The sequence below is a fragment of the Torulaspora globosa genome, chromosome 3, assembly GCF_014133895.1.
Source record: "Torulaspora globosa chromosome 3, complete sequence".
NCBI lineage: Eukaryota > Fungi > Ascomycota > Saccharomycetes > Saccharomycetales > Saccharomycetaceae > Torulaspora > Torulaspora globosa.
In genome coordinates, this window is record NC_050729.1 from 1,024,873 (window position 1) to 1,043,925 (window position 19,053).

Sequence of the window (19,053 nt, forward strand, 5' to 3'; positions counted from 1 at the left end):
AAAGCTCAGCATTTGCCGGCGAGAGATAACCGTAACTATCCATTAGTTGACTTAACTGAGATGCTGAGAACTGTTTTCCGTGCTGCGCAGCCCATTGCTTTGAAAACTGCTTTCCAACCTTTGGTTGCTAAGAACGCATACATTGGTGCTACCCAGGTTGTAACACCAGCCCGTTTCTACTCTGCTGCTTCTGTGGACAAAAAGGAGATCACGACGAGAGTGATCGATGTTATCAAGGCGTTTGACAAGACAGCAGCTGCCTCAGAAGTGACGCCACAGACATACTTTCACAAGGATTTGGGACTGGACTCTCTTGATACCGTTGAGTTATTGGTTGCAATTGAAGAAGAGTTCGACATCGAGATCCCCGATAAAATCGCTGACGAGCTGAAGAGCGTCGGTGAAACCGTGGACTACATTGCTTCCAACCCTGAGGCCAACTGAGATGGCCATTACACCTAGTCAAATCCTGTAAAAAATGTCTATCTTCTCTCGTATTCCCCATGATTCGGGCAATTAAGGTTCAATACGCCATTGGTGTGTATACAACAATATCTATGTAATGATCCAGACGATGATTGCTGTGTAAGTTGTCTTGTTCGTTTTTCCATGGTAACTCTGTTGAGATCGCTCTCTAAAGGTTACTTAACCAGACCCCTTTGGCTTGTGCTTGCGCAGTAGAAGGATAGCTAGAGTGTGAGACGAGGTCAAGGATGACTGCTTCTGCTGATAAGGCGGTATCCGGCGGGGAGCATGATACTGGAAGCAAACCTCCAGTGACTGGCAACGGGAGTTCTCCCAAAAGCGATAATGCTGGTAGCTCTGTGAAGATGACAGAGATCGAAGATCCCAGAATTGACTATCTCACCGCGGATTCTGAGCTTACAGAGGATTTACCTGACGACTCACAGGTCATCGACCTGGTTCATCTCAAGATACGTTCGCTGGAAGACCTGAAACTTTACAGATTCACTCAGCTTACGAGCTTGTGTCTGAGGCAGAACCTGATAGAAAGCATTAGCGAGGTGGAAGTCTTGCCAGTCGACAGTTTCCAGAATTTGGACCTTTACGACAATAGAATAAAACACATCTCGAGTAATGTTAATAAACTAGTCAACTTGGAGAATCTGGACCTGTCATTCAATAAAATCAAGCATATCAAGAACGTTGATCAATTGGTCATGTTGAAGAATCTGTACTTTGTGCAGAACAAGATTTCAGTTATCGAGAATCTATCGACTTTGAAGAATTTGAAGAACTTGGAGTTGGGCGGGAACAGAATCCAAGAGATCGGAAGAAACTCCTTCGAAGGGCTAGGGAATTTGGAAGAGCTGTGGCTGGGTAAAAATTCGATTCCACGTCTGGTCAATCTGAGCCCATTGAAATCGCTCAAGATACTCTCGATTCAAGCAAATAGACTTCGGAAGATAGAGGGATTGGAGCAATTGGAAAATCTGGAAGAGCTCTACATCTCCCATAACTTCATAGCAGAAATAAACGGCCTGGAGAAGAACACTAGGCTAACAACTCTGGACATAACTTCGAACAAGGTGACCAAGATCGAAAATGTCAAGCATTTGCGGAATCTCACGGATCTATGGGCATCTTTCAATCAGATAGATCAAACCTTCGAGTCTTTGGGTGAAGAATTGGGAGGTTTACCTGGCCTCGAGACTATCTACCTGGAAGGCAATCCTATTCAGACCAAAAATGCTACAGCTTACAGAAGAAAGCTGGTTATGAACCTCGGGCCATCTTTACAGAAGATCGATGCAACTTTCATCCGGGGATGAGCTTACAGAATCTACTCCAGTTGCAGCGCTCTGGTGGGTCGATTGAGCCTACAATATCATAGCGACAGTAGCTTTTAAGTTTGTACTGTTTTTCTTGGCTGTATAGCACTATAGTTATTAGAGATTTAAGCTTGACTTCAAAGCTGAAAGGAATGCAATTGAACAGCACAGATCATATCAGACCATATCATTAGATGCTTAAACAGCGACATATTGTACATCGTTTAATTAGTAGCACTCGTTACTCTACTAAGATAAAGACTCCAACCAACGCTGGAACTGCGCATGAAGTATCGAACAAACAAAGGATATTCTTCACTGATCCGGTGTCACCAGGGTCTATCTTCTTTCTGCCCAATGGCACTAAAATATTCAACAAGCTGTTGCAATTTATGAAGTTACAACAGCAGCACAAGTATGGTTTCCAAGAGGTCGTAACGCCCTTGATCTACAGGAAGTCCCTTTGGGAGCAGTCTGGGCATTGGGACAACTATAAGGATGATATGTTCCGAGTGATGGGTAGCGATACCTCGAAGGAGGAGTATGGATTGAAACCTATGAATTGCCCTGGGCATTGTGTGATCTTCAAGAGATTCGACAGGTCCTACAATGAACTGCCAGTGAGATTGTCCGATTTCTCACCACTACATAGGAACGAGGCCTCAGGAGCCCTATCGGGCCTGACCAGAGTTCGTAAGTTCCATCAGGACGATGGACATATATTTTGCGCCCCAGGGCAGGTGGAGGAAGAGATAATTAAGTGCCTGAAGCTTGTCGACCTGTGCTACACCAAGATCTTCCCACTATCTGAAAGCTTGCAGTCTGCTGCCTACTCGTTGGAGCTTTCCACAAGACCTGATAACTTTATTGGGGACATTGAGATATGGAATCATGCAGAGGACGTTTTGAAGGATATACTGATGAAGAGTGGGAAAGAGTGGGAAATAAATGAAGGAGACGGTGCCTTTTACGGGCCAAAGATAGATATAAAGGTGTCAGATAAATCTGGCAAATCACATCAGATCGCTACGATTCAACTGGATTTTCAATTACCAGAGAGGTTTGATCTGAGATATAAGGATAGAGACAATACTTACAAGAGGCCTATCATGATCCACAGGGCTGTATTTGGGTCTCTAGAGCGATTCCTAGCTATGCTGATTGACAGGAACGAAGGCAAATGGCCGTTTTGGTTGAACCCACGCCAGGCGATGATAATTCCTGTAAATACGAAGCAAGCAGCCCAGGTCGATGCTTCCCGTAAACTGCTGTCGTATTTACGCCACGAAGGAGATCCGAACGATGACATGCCCGTGCCCTTGAATAGCTTCCATTTCAATGTCGATATTGACGAGAGGGCAGAGCCGGTTGGCTATAGGATCAAAGATGCTTTAACAAAAGATTATTCATACTTGATTATAATCGGTGATAAAGAAGTGGAATCTTCCAAATATGCAGTAAGAACGAGGCAGGACCGAGCCCTGGAGCATCTAACTAGCCAAGAAATTTTCGCCAAATTCAGCGATCTGGAAAGACGATATGTTTAGAGCGATCCAAAATGCTCGACTTCACTCGTTATTGTCTTGTATATATGCATTAAATTTTATATGTCTTTGATGGTGTATTGTAACGAATATAAAGGTGCAAAATCGTCAATTTTACCAGGCCAGATGGTCTCCGGTAAGAAGTTCCCATTTTCTGTGAGAAATTTCTTGCGAATTTCATGATCTTGTTCGTGCAGATTTTGCAACTTACCTTCAGCCTCTGCTAGCACGTTAGCCATTTCCTGGGCGACCGAACGCCTGCGTTTCGCCTCTTCAAGTAGTTTGTAATAACTTGCCTCGAAATTCTCATAGAACTCACACAATTCCTGGGCCACCTGTATCTCCTGCAGGCAGGTCTCGCGAAAAGTGGTTATCAGCTCTGAGATATCCTTAAAAATCGTCAAATATTCTTGGTATTTGTGAAAATCGTTAATGATCTTGTTCATTTCACTGCGTATGTGGTTACCGCTTATCATGTTCTTATCTAGATTACTTTTGAACTTCACCAACAATTCGTCTACATCTTTGATCGTATCTCGCAAGGTTATTAGAACCGAGCTCAATTCGCCATGATCCCTCGTAACAATCTCCAAGAGTTCTTGTCTATTCTGCCCTTGCAGGTCGTTTTCCTGCAGCGTCTTACATTTGTCGAAATGGTCCGTCAGAGAGTTCAAGTACTCCACGAGCTCATGTTCCAAGTTTGTCATCTCCGTTAGATAGGTTTCGCTCAGTTCGATGCTTTCTGTCGAAGAAGATCCAAAGTTCCTCTCAAAGAGCGCTTCTACATTCTTCATCTTAGTTTGCATCAGTTGATCCTGAACCTTTCTGGTCATATCTGCATACTGAGATCTGATATTATCTATCTGTCGACGTATGATAGGGATCTCTTTCAATCTGTCATCCAAAATATGAGCGTTCTCCTTCGGAATGAAGTCCCCGAGTCTTACAGGCTCTCCATTTGCATCAGATTGCACCAGTTCATTATCGATATGATCCAGGCGATGGAGACGACTACCCAACTGATCCTGCCAGTGCTTCATTCGCCCAATTAGTTCTACTAACAGTCCCTGAGACCATTCATTTCTGATCAAATTCTCCCCGATTTCAGACTTTAGGATACACTTGTAAAGAAACTCCGCCTGCCTCTTCAAACAACCCAGCATGAACTTCATTCTAGAGATGTCCTGCTGCCATTGGAATAGACTCCCTTTAGCTCCAGATATTCTCATACTAGCCTCCTGGCACAGTACCTGAGCTTCCACCAGCGTCTTCCTCGCACTCGAGACAAAAAGCTCTAAATCAGGCTCCTTCATAGTGGCCTGCCGGGCCTCTGACCTTACCTCTTGTGTAGGTTTGTAGTGGTTCTCTACCTTTACTACAGAAATGCAAAATCCTATATACATACCGTCCCAAGGCTTTGAGCATAAAACCAATGAAGCAGGACCATCTGGAAGTTCCAGAGTACTTGGAGACTTGAATTAATGTTCAATGGGTCGAATAATGGCTTACTAGCCAGTAACCGAAGGAGCGATCCATATGGCTATGACAGCGAAGACGAGGACAACAGTGATGGGAGGAGCAACATGTCGATGAATGGAGGTCGCACTGCCTCCCAGCTGAGCAAGAGTGGCAGTCAATTGGATAGGAAGTATGGTATCGGTGCGAAACTGATGTCCAAGATGGGCTACGTAGAAGGACAAGGTTTGGGGAAGGATGGGTCAGGTATTGCAAACCCTATTCAAGTGAAGCCGAGATCTAATCCCAGCGTTGGCCTTGGTACGCTATCGGACGGGAGAGCTAGAAGATATGAGACAAACGACAGTTCCGATGAAGAGCTGGCTCTTCGAACGCACAACATCCTAGCTTTCAACAAAGGCGCGACTGAGAGTCTATCGGAGGACAAGCTGAAAGCAGAATATGGGCGTCGTCGGGCGTTAAAGCAGAGAATTAGCGAGCTCCAACTCAAGCTCCATTCGGAGATCCCATCCGGGCTGCTCGAGAAGGTCGAGAGTGCTTCTTTAAACGAAATTCAAGAGCTAGAGGCGATAGAGACCGGGCTGCTGGATAATCAACGTGACTCAGCAGGATTGGATCATCGAATTAAGGCTCTGGAACTCGAAATCACAGCGCTGGCGGATGAAGAAAGACAGTTACGCGAAATCGTTGAAGACATCAAAAATGAAGCGACACGTACGTTACTGAATGTAGCGGGCAGAATATTGGGTCTTTCAAATTCTGAATTAGTCGATAGGCTCATTTCACAACTACTGCGACAACGTTTCGCATCACCTCGCTTTTTAGAAGCAGGCCGAACTCCATCTCATGGCGAGCAGATCTTAGAGTTGGTTGAAATGCTGCAGTACCAAATGGAGGCTGCTACGTCTCAGCTCAATCGCACTCAAACAGAAATTCATAAAATTATGTTCGGCTGGTTCTTACAGCTGTGGCAAGATTTTACCGTGGATAAGCAACAAACAGGCCCTATGATTTATATGTTGCTAGATTTTGAACCCGTCATGAAGTTCATCAATTGCTTCGATTATGTGAAAGAGAAATTCATCTATCCGAAGCTTCTGAGTGCTCTACAATTGTGGAACATCGCTGGTCCGGAAGAATTTCCTCCCAGATTATGGGTTTTCGACTTCTTCGTCATCGTGGATCAATCGACCAAGGCAAAATTTGAGAAGGTTGTCGAAACCAAAGTAGTGGAGTATTTTAATTCATGGTATCACAGGGATTCACCATTGATATCAAGACCTGACTTAATTTTCGCACAGGAACTTCTGGGTGAGAAATACTACGAAGTAATGAGAACTAAATTTCTACCCCGGTTCATTGAGCAACTGTGGGATAAACATTTCGATCCTTTGATGGAATTGGAAGACTGGAGAACAGCATTTGTCGATGAAGGATCGATCTACTATGTCAGAAAACTGCTAGGATACAGATATTATTTTGACAAGACCATTTTCGACACGCTGCTAAAAGCAGTCTTCAACGAGTACAATAAAATACTGTATCAGTGGTTGCTGTATTCACCGAAAGAAGATATCCCTAAGGCCAGATACTGGTTTATTTCTATCGTTAATGATATCTTCCGAGACTCAGCGCCTTCAGAGTCCGAGCTTGCCCAGATAAGGACTACACTTTCGTTTCTCAACCGGCCAACTGTAAAACCTATCCATGATGAGAGCTTCGATCTCGTGAAAGAGCTGGATAGATTGCAGAAAACAGGCAGAGATAGTGGCAAGGATGCGCCCTACACGGTTCAGAATATACCAATGAGGAAGATCTCGGTAACGTTTAAGAATGTTGTTGAGGATTTTTGTGCGGAGAATGGATATTTAATGGAGAAACTCCAAGGACAGTACGCGCAATTGCCAGACGGCTACCATGGAGATACACTCGTTCCACTGTTCAAGCTTTCTCGAACCGGTGCAACTTACAACCTAGCCATAAATAAAGATATTCTGTGGGTAGAAAAAGAGAAAGGAGTTTTTGAACCTACCTATTTGTATGAACTCAAATGAACTCTGCAACTCGATCATCAATTAAGTGCATATGTACATGATGTAAAAGAATTGGATTTTCCCCTCACAAATGAATGATCACCCGCTGGTCTCTGCTGTCTTGTCCTCTTGGGCGGATGCTTCGCCCGCTGTCGAAGCGGGTTCAGGCAAGCCCTTCTCGTCCGGCTGATCCACGGCACTGGTGCCCTGCTTGGCCTCCTCACCCGTTGTTGCAGCTGCAAGCTTGTCCTCATGCACAGCTACCGCTTCATCTTCGTCCTTGATCTGTTCTGCGTAATAGTCAGGATATTTGCGGAAACACTCCTGCATACCTTGGAATTTCTCAACACAATCGATTCCTTTGGGCTCAGCTTCTGAGAAAACAAAGCAAGAAAATGCAAGCTTAAACTCTTCACCACATGGCCCGTGTGCCATACCTCCTAAACAAGGACAATCCCAGTTAATTTCCCCTGTATCAGGGTTGTACGCACCCTCTTTCTCAGCTTCCTGGTTAGTAGGCTCCAATTGTGCCTCTTCCACTTTTTGCAGCTCCTCGTCAGACATTATGCTCTTTGTAGACTGCTTGGAGTCCGTGGAACTGACAGTATTTTCCTTGGTCGGTTCCGAGTTGCGCACTTCCTCGGTCGCTTGTTGTGGCTCCTCCTCAGAATCTTCAGCTACGCTTTCAGGCTCCTTCTCAGACTCGACGGCCGGCTCCTCGCCGGCCTGCTGCTCTGCCTCAGGCTTCAGATCGGCCTTTGGCTCCTGTTTTGCTTTCTTTTCGAACGGATACACAAAATAAATCGCAGAGAGTGCAGCTGCAGCACCCAATGACCAGTACAACGGACTTCCACCGCTAGCAGAGCCCTGTCCGCCGGCAGAAGCTGAATAGCACCGACGTGGCACGCTCTTTCCGCGAGCACGACACAACACCGACACCCTCCGAGAACTCACTTGGCGAGCAACTCTAGCTAATCCAACACGATTCAACATATCCAAATCCTCTATCGCGATCCCTAGCAGCCCAATTCACCCCAGAGCTGTGCGAACCCTCTTCCTTAAGTAAGAGCTCTTTAGTAAGACAGTTCGTCCAACGAGATATCTTATAACGCTTCTCTTAAACAAAGTTTCAACACCATCCATATAAAGACTTACAGTTTATCAGGGCCCTGGAAAGAACCCCAGGAGACCGCTGATCGCATCGAGTCGCTTACCATGAAGATCTACTACATTGGAGTGTTCCGCAATGGGGGCGAAAGGGCGCTCGAGCTCACGGAAGTGAAGGATTTATCGCAGTTTGGGTTCTTCGAGAGAAGCAGTGTGGGACAGTTTATGACGTTTTTCGCAGAGACGGTGGCCACCAGGACCGCCGCAGGCCAGAGACAGAGCGTCGAAGAGGGCAATTACATCGGACATGTCTACGCCAGAGCGGAAGGGCTCTGCGGCGTGCTCATCACCGACAAGGAATACCCTGTTAGGCCGGCGTACACGCTGCTGAACAAGATATTGGACGAGTACGCGATTGCACACCCAGCCAGCAGCTGGAAGTCGGTTGCGCAGACCAACGACTCGCTGAAGATGCAAAACTTGGATATGTACATTAAGAAATACCAGGATCCGTCCCAGGCGGACGCGATCATGAAGGTCCAGCAGGAATTGGACGAGACCAAGATCGTGTTGCACAAGACCATCGAGAACGTGCTGCAGAGGGGCGAGAAACTGGACAACCTGGTCGACAAGTCCGAGTCGCTCACCGCGAGCTCCAAGATGTTTTACAAGCAGGCCAAAAAGACCAACTCGTGTTGCATTATCATGTAGGATGTACGGTCTGTAGTAACAACCATCATCTAGCATTATTCGAGCTGCAATCTCTAATTCATTACTCGTATCACTTGGAGGTGGGATAGGGAAAAAATAATCGACCCCGGTGAGGATTGAACTCACGATCTTGCGATTAACAGTCGCACGCCTTAACCAGCTTGGCCACGGAGTCTCAGAAAATTGTTGATTTTTTGGTTTATTAAATATATTTATCACTCGTAAAGACGCGCATCATACTCCTCTTCTAGACCTAGCTAACTCTGGTAAATCTCAATGGTTCGCTCAAATGTTTTATTTGAACCTCTTGCTGGCTCACTAGCAGTGGCTTAGACCGCTATACTGCTGACATCTGTTGTTAAACGATATGAATTTGTCAGTCGTTTACTTGGCCAGCCAGTGCAAGATATAAGTTGCATCTCTGCTAGGCTGTATGTCCAAGACACACATTTTAGCAAATATTGTCATGTATCAGCTAAAAACGAGGATCTCTATCGAACATCACTGGAAGCCTAAATTGAACCTATAAAGGGGAGCCATTTTGGAAAGATATTAGAGAGTCAATCAGGAGCTAGACAGGAGGAGGATTCCATACGGGGGAAAATTACAGGAATACTTACTACTACATTTTTTGGTGCCTACTTAAACCCCAACGACCAAGGCCTACTTTAAGATTTCGCCATGAACCAACGACCCAATACGATGGACGACATCGAGCGTCAATTGCCCTCTACCAGAGCCTTTCAAGGGTGGAAGAGGTGCCCTCAAAGCAGTTCGTTTCCTTTATAGGATGTGCATCCACATGGACCGGTACTACTTTCTCGGCGACGTCGAGAAGCAAGCGTACTTTTCCGAATTCCTCGAAGGCGAGCCCTTCTACTGGTTCTGGGGAGCAGTCCTTCCGCAACTCCAGAGTATAACGTTTGAGCCGATACTGGATCTACGATTCACCGGACCAATTGTACAACTGCCGTCAAAGTTCTAGCTACAATGTTCGCTTCCAAGAGTTTAACGCCTCTATTCCCCTGAAGGCTCGCATTGAGATATCAAGACCGACAAATAACTTGCATGGGCTTAAGTCGGTTTCTGCATCACAATCAGAGTCCTTCAACGAAGGCATGGCTGACAGGATGGCAGGCAACGTTGACAATGGGAAAACCGTGAAACAGAAGTTCTTGTCGTACGATACCCAGCAGTACGAGCCCATGGACAACGATAAAATCCAGAAGGGATCTGCAAGGATCCGGAAGCGCAAACTGACCCCGGAAGAACGTCAAGTACTCATGAAGTTCGGAATTTGCTTCAGATGTAGAGCAGGAAAGCACATGGCAAAGGAATGCCCAATGTCGAGTTCTACCTGAATCTTCTGTACATTAGTCCAACCATGAGGATAGGACATCAAGAAATACTATGAAAACAAAAAGAAGCTCATTCTATCCTTGGTCAACAAGCGCAGGGAAATCGATGTGACGAGAAGATATTATGGGAGCATATTATTGAACATAGGTGCAGCTACATCTCTGATTTGTAGGCGTTCAAACAGCTTGAGGCTGAAGACGTATGGAACGTCACCGCTTACTATTCGTGAAGCAACCAAAAATGATCGAGATTCAGAAAAGCCGCAGTAATCACGGTCACTCATAATGACATTCCGGTATACGTTGGAGACGAGCTACACACCAATATCATCGGCAACGCTGTTCTTGAGTCTAACCCGACTAACGACGTATATGAGCCCAGTCAATAAATCAAAATCGTACCGTCTACCACGCAACCAAGACAGATCACTGACCTTAAGCAAACGAGACATGCTACAGAAACCGGCGATTACCGACCCGACTGAGCGGAAGCAGTCAAAGTCCCTGATCTGATACGCCGTAAATTGCCTACCATTCCGGATCGCGCAGAGCTCTCTCACGCCAGCACATCTCCAATCTAAATATCCGCATACAGCAAGAACGACTCTCCGTGGACCACTGCACAAGAAGAAGTTTTCCATGGAATTGATACCAGGCAGGTACGCGATTTCCAAGGATACTACAAAACCGTAGGTCGTCAAAGGAAGAGGTAGCTGATCCATTGAAGGGCCAAATGGCACTTATAGGCCGCCAGTAATGTTAATCAAGAAAAGGGTTGGTTCATACCGCTTATGTACGGACTACTGAGTGCTGAAATACAATTTCTCTTATCGAGAATCGAGGGATTAATGGCAAAGATAGGGAATGCTGCCGTCTTCTTGAATCTCGATCTTCATTCTGACTATCACCAAATACTGGGCAAAGAAGGAGACATTCCAAAGACTGCCTCCACCATCCACAGCGGGAAAAACCATTACCGTTTGGGCTAATCAACGGGCCTTCTATCTCCAAGGCATATAGCTGACATCTTACGTGATCTACCGTTCGTCCTAGTGTACCTCAATGACATATTGGTAATGACAGCAACAAGAGGGGGAACCCTTCAAGCATTGCGCGCCCATTGAATGAGTTTATAGCAAAGAAAAGCCCTTGGACTACGGAACAGACCAAGGCTTTCAACGATTTGAAACAGGCTTTAGCCTCTACTCCATTACTAGTTCCCTTCAGTCCCGAGCTTGAATACCGGCTAATAACTGATGCCAGTAAGCTAGGACTCGGAGAAGTACCAGAGGAGCTAACCAGCAACCGAGTGGCCGGTGGGCCCGTCCGGCTCTGTTTCTGGAGTGACCAGGTTAATCGGGCTCTTATCTAGAATCTGTCCCAGGCGGGAGTCCGTTTCTAGTACCGGGTTTCCGATGATAATATCGGGGTCTATGGCAATCGTGACGTGGACCGGTATTTCGAATTGCTGGTTCTGGTACTTGAATTCGAGAATAGCGGCTTCCGTGGTACCGCAGGGGCTACAAGTCTGCCAGTTAATTGCCAAGGAGACGAAACGCAGATTCTTGCAACCGGAAGTCGAATTTCCACGCTGCTACATCTTGAAGTGCTGCATCCGACCACTAAAGGATAAGTGCGAAGCGATATGCGATGTCACTCTGTGCAAAACAAGGAAAACGCAGGAATGATCAACTGCCATAGGCGGTTTATCCTATAATGCTCAGTGGTGTGGTAAGAAAACCCCATGCACGCAAGCTCAAACAAGTCTTCAAGACGACACTTCATTACGGAAAACGTTATTGTGTACTAAGGTCAAAGATCCCGGAAGCTACAGCCATCACATCCCATTAGGAAGAGTCCATCACTCACGTAAGACTCTACTGGACCCAGAAGAGTCCCTGAGCGGGCCGCTACGTCAAGGGTGGGTTACCGCCGCCGATCCCAGAACGCCGATGATCGAGATCTCTTTATATCCTGCTACGTTCTCAAACAGAATTATCCTCCGCCAAAGCATCCTCACAGCTGCGAATATCCTGATTTGTTTCGTGAAACGTCGGAAGGAGACATACGATTCGCCGCCAGATTGCGTGCACCAACATGACCATGCGCTGGATACATCCTGTACGGTTACGAAACCTACGGTTCCATGAACTCGTCATTAGCCTCCAAAGCCGTCGAAGCCATTGAGCAGCAGCTCGACAGAAGAGTTACCACAGTCCAAGCAAGAAGGCAAATTACAAGCTCGGAAAATACAGAGATGCCTACCTACGCAACGCGAGGAAAGCTGCAAGCTACAACCGTTCGCACAAGACCATCTATCGGCCACGATGATGCCGACAAGATAGACAAGCCCTGCAAATCTCGCTAGCAGCCTCGATGGTCCGCTTCACTTTTTTTCAAAGCGGAGCGAGGTCTGACGGTGGGTAGCCGTTTAGCAAAGACACAGCTGTGGTACACAGCTGTGGATACACTCAACCAGCCATAACTCCTCGCCATCGCACAATGCTCACAGGGCACCGACTGGTATTCAGAGCTAACTATACCGTACCAGCGTTGGGAGGTCTTGGGAGCAGCATCCTAGCACCACAGCCTGTATCCCGCGTGGGTCTCGGTACAGCAAGTGCCAATCATAGAACTGCGAATTTTCAAATGCTGCCAAGACTGGGGTACTAGAAGGCATCTCAACAGTAAAGAGTAGTCAGGACCGTAGTGGCAGCGTTGATGTGTATCAATTGCAGCGGAGCTGCCGGATGACGTGACCGTATTGCTGTGGTTGTGTTATCCGGGACGCCGGTAAAGGTGTTTTCTTGTTGCGCCATTCTTGGCTATTTAAGGCCGATAGACAGACGGATAGTAGCATGTAGAGGTGGGATGGTAGTTTGAGTGGCACTGGAGTAGTATTGGAAATGTTATTGGGACATAGAGCCGCACAAGCCGTTGTTCGATGCGTCAGAAGGCCCGTTTGTCGAGGGCTTGGCGTTGCTGGCAGGAGAGCGCAAGGCATTCATACGTATGGGGGTCAATTGCGCAGTCGGAGATGGGCTGTTGGTGCTGGATGCACTCTAGCAGCGTTAGCCGCAGTTTTGGCGAAGAGCGGGAGCGACGTGATCGATAATGGGACTGTGAAGGACATGTCGAAGAGGGCCGTCAAGCCGGAGGAGGTGAAAAAGCACAATTCGGTAGACGATTGCTGGGTGGTGATCGACGGGTATGTGTACGATCTGAGCGACTTCATTCCTTCTCATCCTGGCGGACCGGCAGTGATCCGTGATAACGCTGGGAAGGATGTTACGGCGATCTTCGAACCAATACATGCGCCGGACGTGATCGAGAAGTTCATTGCGCCTAACAAGCGGCTGGGGCCGCTGGAGGGCGAGATGCCCGACGAGCTCGTGTGTCCTCCGTTTGCACCTGGCGAGTCGATTGCAGACCTTGCGGCGAAGCAGCAGTTGCGGGCACAACTGCCTTCGCTGGACCACATTAGTAACTTGTACGACTTCGAGTATTTGGCGTCGCAGATCTTGTCCAACCAGGCTTGGGCTTACTACTCTTCGGGCGCAGATGATGAGATCACAATGAGGGAGAACCATTCGGCGTACCACCGGATCTTCTTCAAGCCTAGAGTGCTTGTGGATGTGGAGCATGTCGATACCTCTACGGAATTTCTTGGACAGAAAGTGGACCTGCCATTCTATGTGTCTGCCACGGCGCTATGCAAGCTGGGGAACCCGAAGGAAGGCGAAAAGGACATTGCTCGCGGTTGCGGCATGGGGCCCAAGAAGGTGGTTCAAATGATCTCTACCCTGGCATCCTGCTCTCTGCAGGAAATCGTGGAAGCGGCTCCTTCCAAGGACCAAATTCAATGGTTCCAGCTCTATGTGAACAGCGACAGGAAAGTCACTGACGAGCTGATAGCGGAGGCGCAAAGGTTGGGACTCAAAGCACTTTTCATTACCGTGGACGCACCTTCTCTTGGCAATAGAGAAAAGGATGCAAAGGTTAAGTTCTCTGCAGAGAAGTTAGGGCCCAAGGCGATGGAGCAGAACAAGGAAGACAAGGAGAAGCCCAAAGAGGTCGCGGAAAGAGGTGCCTCAAGGGCGCTTTCAAAGTTTATTGACCCGTCTCTTTCCTGGAAGGACATTATTGAGATCAAAAAGAAGACAAAATTGCCTATTGTGATCAAAGGCGTGCAGCGGTCGGAGGATGTGTTGAAAGCTGCTGAGGTAGGCGTCGCAGGAGTGGTTCTTTCCAATCACGGCGGAAGACAACTAGATTTCGCCAGATCGCCCGTCGAAGTTCTCGCAGAAGTGGCGCCAATTCTCAGAGAAAAAAAGCTGGGCGATTCTTTCGAGATCTATATCGATGGTGGTGTCCGCCGCGGTTCTGATATCTTAAAGGCACTTTGTCTGGGTGCTAAAGGTGTTGGTCTGGGAAGACCTTTCCTCTACGCCAACTCTACCTATGGCAAGGAAGGTGTCCAGAAACTAATCGAAACGTTATCATTTGAACTGGAAATGGACATGAGATTGCTCGGTGTCAATTCAATCAAGGAGCTAAGCCCGGATTTCCTTGATCTCTCCGCATTGAAAGCCAGAAGTGTTGAAGTTCCCCGCGATTACTTGCAACAGCAGGCCTACCAGAAGGCTACTTTAGCAGATTTTGAGACCTGAGACTAGTTCCACGTATCTATCATATATATATTCAGCAGAAAATTGTCATGTAGAAACCGAACGCTATATCAAGATGTAGGCCTCCGTTTTTTCTCTACTTTGGACGTCAAAGTCCGCTGTTCAGAAAGCTCTGGATCTTGAATGGCATACAGAGGTCTTAGAGGCTATTAAAGGCCAATTGGTCTGTTCTGCCTTCGCCATCGCAGCGATTTTTCAGGTGAGATCGGACTGCGTGTTGTCTAGGGGACTCATAAAAAATGATTGACGTCTTGACAACAAAGTAAACTATAAAGAGACTCAAGAGACCCAGCGTATGCTTGGTATGCTATCAATTGCTTCTGATATCGTGGCCCGAAAGCTGTGCGTTCGTCATTTTGCTGTTTTTCCCATTTGCTAGACCTGCTTGATCCAAAACCGGAAGACAAACACTGCAATGTTTGATAAGAGTGAGTTTGAGAAAATGCAGCATAACCGTGGTCGAGAAAATGTGGAGTTGCCGAAACTTCCCCCATTGGATACGAGGAGCCCATTTCTAGATTTTAGGGAATCTTTTGACCGAGACGTCTCCATTGGATGGACCCCAGTGGAAGAGCGAGTACCGAACTCCCGGCAGATCTTTAATCGAAACAGTGCTGATCGAAACAATAAGGAATTGCCTCAGACTCCATCGCAGGGCTCTTCTGGAGACTCTGTATGGCGAACGCCATCAACAGTCTCAAATTCTTCGAGGAAACATCTTGCAAGAAAGCCGCCACCGCCGCCAAGACCTCAAGTTGAAACTCCGTCAACGCCGTTTCATGATCACCATCCCAAGCCTTACAGGTCTCCTTTCGTTGGTGAGGAAGACGTACAGCGGGTCGTATCCAAAGAACAGAACTACCATTATAGGTCGCCCTTTGTGGGAGAGTCAGTGCTGGACATTGATGATCTCCATGTGACACGGAATCATCCAGATCGCGGAAGATCGGTCGAAACTAACCCCTTTGTCGCACCTGTTGACGAGCAGAAGTACAGGAGAGCCCTTCCACCTCTACCGACGGCCAAAAAGATGAATGATGGTCTTGATCATCTTGATATCACAGATTTGGGCGTATTTAATATCCAGCCGCCTCCGCTTCTCGGAGCTCTACGAGATTTTAGCAACCACAGTAGGTTTTCTGACAGTATCGGGAGCTCATATTCGGATGGCAACTATGCATTCAATGGAACAAGTACAAGGCGTAATAGTTTCGGATCCTTACTAGGTGGTAAACCTTTGGACCAAGTTCCGAGCATAACTGCACCAACACAACCGTTTTCGATTGATTCGCTCGACGAAAATAAGTTGTACCAATGCTACAGCGTATATCGCCTGTCAGACATCTACGAGTGGATTTTGAAAGTTTACTTTGAGTGGTTTAATGAATACATTTTTGGTAAGATAGAGTTCTTTCAAATGGTTCAGCTACTGTTGGAGTTTCAGATGCCCAAGAGCTTTGACCAAGATACCATTGATTCCAATGTTGATAGGATCATTGAGTCTCTGGTTGTCCAGAAAGCCGTACGATTCGAACAAGATGATCAAGCAGAGATTACTATTATTGTGGGTGGGCTCGATGTTAGTGGTATTTTCACTCAATTGCTTCCTTGCTACTCTTTCCTAGATACGGCGTATGCGCCCGCCGATATCTCGTCATGCTATTCCTTTACTTGTGTTAGTAGGCTGCCTCATGAAAGACAAGAGATCAAATTATCAGAGTTAATCAATAAGTCTGTGGGACTCTGGACAGATTATTGGAAATTAACACCGGAAGACATCTCCGAAATAAACCCGCAAGAGGTCCAGAGACAGAGCTTTATCTTTGATCTAATTATACTGGAGGAAAGGTCGTTGAATATGGCTAGTGCTGCTGTGGAAATATACGGTAAAAAATTCGTTCCAACTCTTCTTCCTGATGATCCTGATTTTGCTAGATGTGCGTTTGATATTTTCGAACCTTTAATTAAACTGCACAAAGACTTTCTTCTAACACCAATATTGTGGAAGCTGAAGACCCGAGGAAAGTTCATCGATGGCGTAGGGAAGATATACCTAAGATGGTGCAATGAAGCCCGAGAAATATACTTGAAATATGCGGTTGACATGGCAACTGTCCACTCAGTCATTATTTGGGAAAAGGAACATCAAACAAAATTTGCCGAGTGGCTAAAAGAGATTGACAATTCGCCTGAGATTAGTCGCTCTAAGATGTACCACGATGTAATCTTTTTCGGAGGCTTTTTTAAATCACTCCAAAATTTGCCTATAACGCTAAACTCGATTTTAAAGAACACCCAGCCTTCATCGGAGGATTATGAATATCTGAAGCTTGTCATTGAGGCAGTGGAGAAACTTGGTGCAGATGTCGATCGAGCTCATGGACATGCCATTGATCGCCGTGCGCTAGTCAGATTTTCTAAGCAGCTTGTGTTCAGAAGTAGCGGAAGCAGTAACACGGTTGGCTATGTTAATGTCGCTCAAAGCCCAGATGAAGAGGACGTGATTGCAGGGCAAGATAAATTAGATCTCGGACTGGCGAAACCAGAACGAAAAATTCTCATGTCTGGAATGGTTTTAAAAAAAAGAGAGCTCTGGTTGGATCCTGTCCCTATGTTCATCGTTCTCCTGGATAACTACTTCTTGATCACGGAACCGGTTATCAAAGGCAACCAGAAGAGGTATAAACTGGCTGAAAGACCTATACCAATCGATTATTTAAGCTTGGAGGAAAGAAGAAAACTCGAAAACGCTCAAAGCTCTGGTAGCAGTTTAAGAGAATTGACTCCACGAGATAACACTTCGCTTATGTCTCCTATGAGTGGTATTAGACCGAACCTCATTAGTGCGGCAAGCTCAGTATCAAAGTCGATATACAACCCAGGGACTAACGATAAGCGATCAGACTATACTGGTATATCGAACGCAAACCCTGAAACTGCCGAGGCCTCCTTTAAAATCAGGAATACAGCAACGAATGAATCGTTTACTTTTGTGACAATTACCTTGGAAGAATGTCAAGCATGGAAGCATGCTTTGATTGACAGTTTTGGTCGATCAAGCGTTGCTAAAAGTGGCACAGGCTTCCAGTTGCAAGTTCTGAGTACCCAGTTCGCGTACGTGGAGAGGGATGCACCTGTAAATTTACCGGTGGCTCCTGAAGGTTCAGAAATTGACATTGCATTGAGGAACTATGAAAAACGATTTGGCATGCTTTTAACTTCGCTTCATGCAGTGCCAACAATCCTTTTCTGCTCAGTTTCTCTGCAACTGGAAGACAAGTTATTCCTCTTCTTGGCAACTAATAAAGGTGTTCTGTTGAGGAACGAAGCAGATGAAGACCAAAATTTTGTGAGAATTCTCCAGACGAACGGTGTTAAAAAGATGGAGGTCAATATTAAACTTGGTCTTCTCTTTGTTCTTGACAACAAGGTCCTCTGCTATTTTTCTTTATCGAGCCTTATCGCAGCCTACTACGACAGCAAAGGAGACTCCAAGATGGATCACCTGGTTGGGGTTGTCATAAGCGACAAAGTTGATTGCTTCAAGTTTGCCAACGATTTCGGAAACTCCAGGCAACTACTCTATCAGAGAAAGAGTCGCATTTATCTTTTGACGCCAGAATACGATGGGATTACAAAACTGCTCAAGTATTTTAAACTATACAAAGAGTACAAGCTGCCCGCATTTGCATCTGGCCTGACCTCGACAGAGGTCGATGAGATTATTGTATTCAAAAAGAGTTTTGTTGTCTGTGCTTCCAAGGCTGCTGTCTTGTACCACGATGCATTCAACGACGATGGACTCGCGCTACCCAATTTCATGAACGATGAGGCTGTATTGACTTTCCTGAAGCACTCTTATCTGACTTCCAATCCGTTCAGAACCGCAATGGAATCCTCTTCCAAAAAGAACTCCTCGAAGCAAAAAATGGCCGAATATGTAAAGAAAGATATTGCTACAAGCAAAACAAGGCCCATCGCGTGCTTTCGAATTACAGGTTCAGACGAATTCTTTATTGTTTACGATGAGGCCGTCATAAAGATTAACCGGCAGGGCCAAATAGCGGATTGGAAACTAAACATCTTAGTTCTGGATTTCTGCTGCACCGGAGCCGCATTCTACAGTGGTTGTCTAATACTGGTTGGTGACAGTCTGGTGCAAGTTTACAAAGTTGCCGAGTCAGACGTTCCTCTGAGCAGGTTGGTTCCGATACAGATTATCAAGGGCAAGAAAGTCAAGTTGATCAACTCTGACAAAACTGGCGAGCCTATCGTGGCTTTGAGTCATCCAAACATCGCAAATAGACAACTACTCATGGCCCTAAGGCCGCAGTAACCGACTT

General features: G+C 46.3%; 9 protein-coding genes and 1 non-coding gene across 10 annotated transcripts; 7 read left to right on the forward strand and 3 right to left on the reverse strand.

Annotated features, from left to right (window-relative positions):
* Window positions 1-60: 60 nt before the first annotated feature.
* Window positions 61-444, forward strand: ACP1 (acyl carrier protein; the record flags this gene model as incomplete). The annotated part of the gene is made up of 1 exon (XM_037283168.1): window positions 61-444. The coding sequence occupies one exon, from the start codon at window positions 61-63 to the stop codon at window positions 442-444; it is 384 nt and encodes a 127-aa protein (XP_037139064.1).
* Window positions 445-713: 269 nt separating this feature from the next.
* On the forward strand, window positions 714-1,793 carry SDS22 (type 1 protein phosphatase-activating protein SDS22; the record flags this gene model as incomplete). Its single annotated transcript, XM_037283169.1, has 1 exon — window positions 714-1,793. The coding sequence occupies one exon, from the start codon at window positions 714-716 to the stop codon at window positions 1,791-1,793; it is 1,080 nt and encodes a 359-aa protein (XP_037139065.1).
* Window positions 1,794-1,987: 194 nt separating this feature from the next.
* On the forward strand, window positions 1,988-3,340 carry MST1 (threonine--tRNA ligase MST1; the record flags this gene model as incomplete). The annotated part of the gene is made up of 1 exon (XM_037283170.1): window positions 1,988-3,340. One exon carries the CDS (start codon window positions 1,988-1,990, stop codon window positions 3,338-3,340), a length of 1,353 nt encoding a protein of 450 aa, XP_037139066.1.
* A 56-nt stretch (window positions 3,341-3,396) lies between these two features.
* ATG17 (protein kinase regulatory subunit ATG17) lies at window positions 3,397-4,740 on the reverse strand (the record flags this gene model as incomplete). The annotated part of the gene is made up of 1 exon (XM_037283171.1): window positions 3,397-4,740. The coding sequence occupies one exon, from the start codon at window positions 4,738-4,740 to the stop codon at window positions 3,397-3,399; it is 1,344 nt and encodes a 447-aa protein (XP_037139067.1).
* Window positions 4,741-4,818: 78 nt separating this feature from the next.
* SPP382 (mRNA splicing protein SPP382) lies at window positions 4,819-6,867 on the forward strand (the record flags this gene model as incomplete). Its single annotated transcript, XM_037283172.1, has 1 exon — window positions 4,819-6,867. The coding sequence occupies one exon, from the start codon at window positions 4,819-4,821 to the stop codon at window positions 6,865-6,867; it is 2,049 nt and encodes a 682-aa protein (XP_037139068.1).
* A 78-nt stretch (window positions 6,868-6,945) lies between these two features.
* Window positions 6,946-7,839, reverse strand: MIA40 (Mia40p; the record flags this gene model as incomplete). Its single annotated transcript, XM_037283173.1, has 1 exon — window positions 6,946-7,839. The coding sequence occupies one exon, from the start codon at window positions 7,837-7,839 to the stop codon at window positions 6,946-6,948; it is 894 nt and encodes a 297-aa protein (XP_037139069.1).
* A 222-nt stretch (window positions 7,840-8,061) lies between these two features.
* Window positions 8,062-8,664, forward strand: YKT6 (palmitoyltransferase YKT6; the record flags this gene model as incomplete). Its single annotated transcript, XM_037283174.1, has 1 exon — window positions 8,062-8,664. The coding sequence occupies one exon, from the start codon at window positions 8,062-8,064 to the stop codon at window positions 8,662-8,664; it is 603 nt and encodes a 200-aa protein (XP_037139070.1).
* Window positions 8,665-8,765: 101 nt separating this feature from the next.
* HG536_0Ctrna4N lies at window positions 8,766-8,839 on the reverse strand. Its single transcript has one exon. It is a non-coding gene; the product is annotated as a tRNA-Asn (tRNA).
* Window positions 8,840-12,928: 4,089 nt separating this feature from the next.
* On the forward strand, window positions 12,929-14,692 carry CYB2 (L-lactate dehydrogenase (cytochrome); the record flags this gene model as incomplete). Its single annotated transcript, XM_037283175.1, has 1 exon — window positions 12,929-14,692. The coding sequence occupies one exon, from the start codon at window positions 12,929-12,931 to the stop codon at window positions 14,690-14,692; it is 1,764 nt and encodes a 587-aa protein (XP_037139071.1).
* Window positions 14,693-15,125: 433 nt separating this feature from the next.
* On the forward strand, window positions 15,126-19,046 carry TUS1 (Rho family guanine nucleotide exchange factor TUS1; the record flags this gene model as incomplete). Its single annotated transcript, XM_037283176.1, has 1 exon — window positions 15,126-19,046. One exon carries the CDS (start codon window positions 15,126-15,128, stop codon window positions 19,044-19,046), a length of 3,921 nt encoding a protein of 1,306 aa, XP_037139072.1.
* Between the last annotated feature and the right edge of the window lie 7 nt (window positions 19,047-19,053).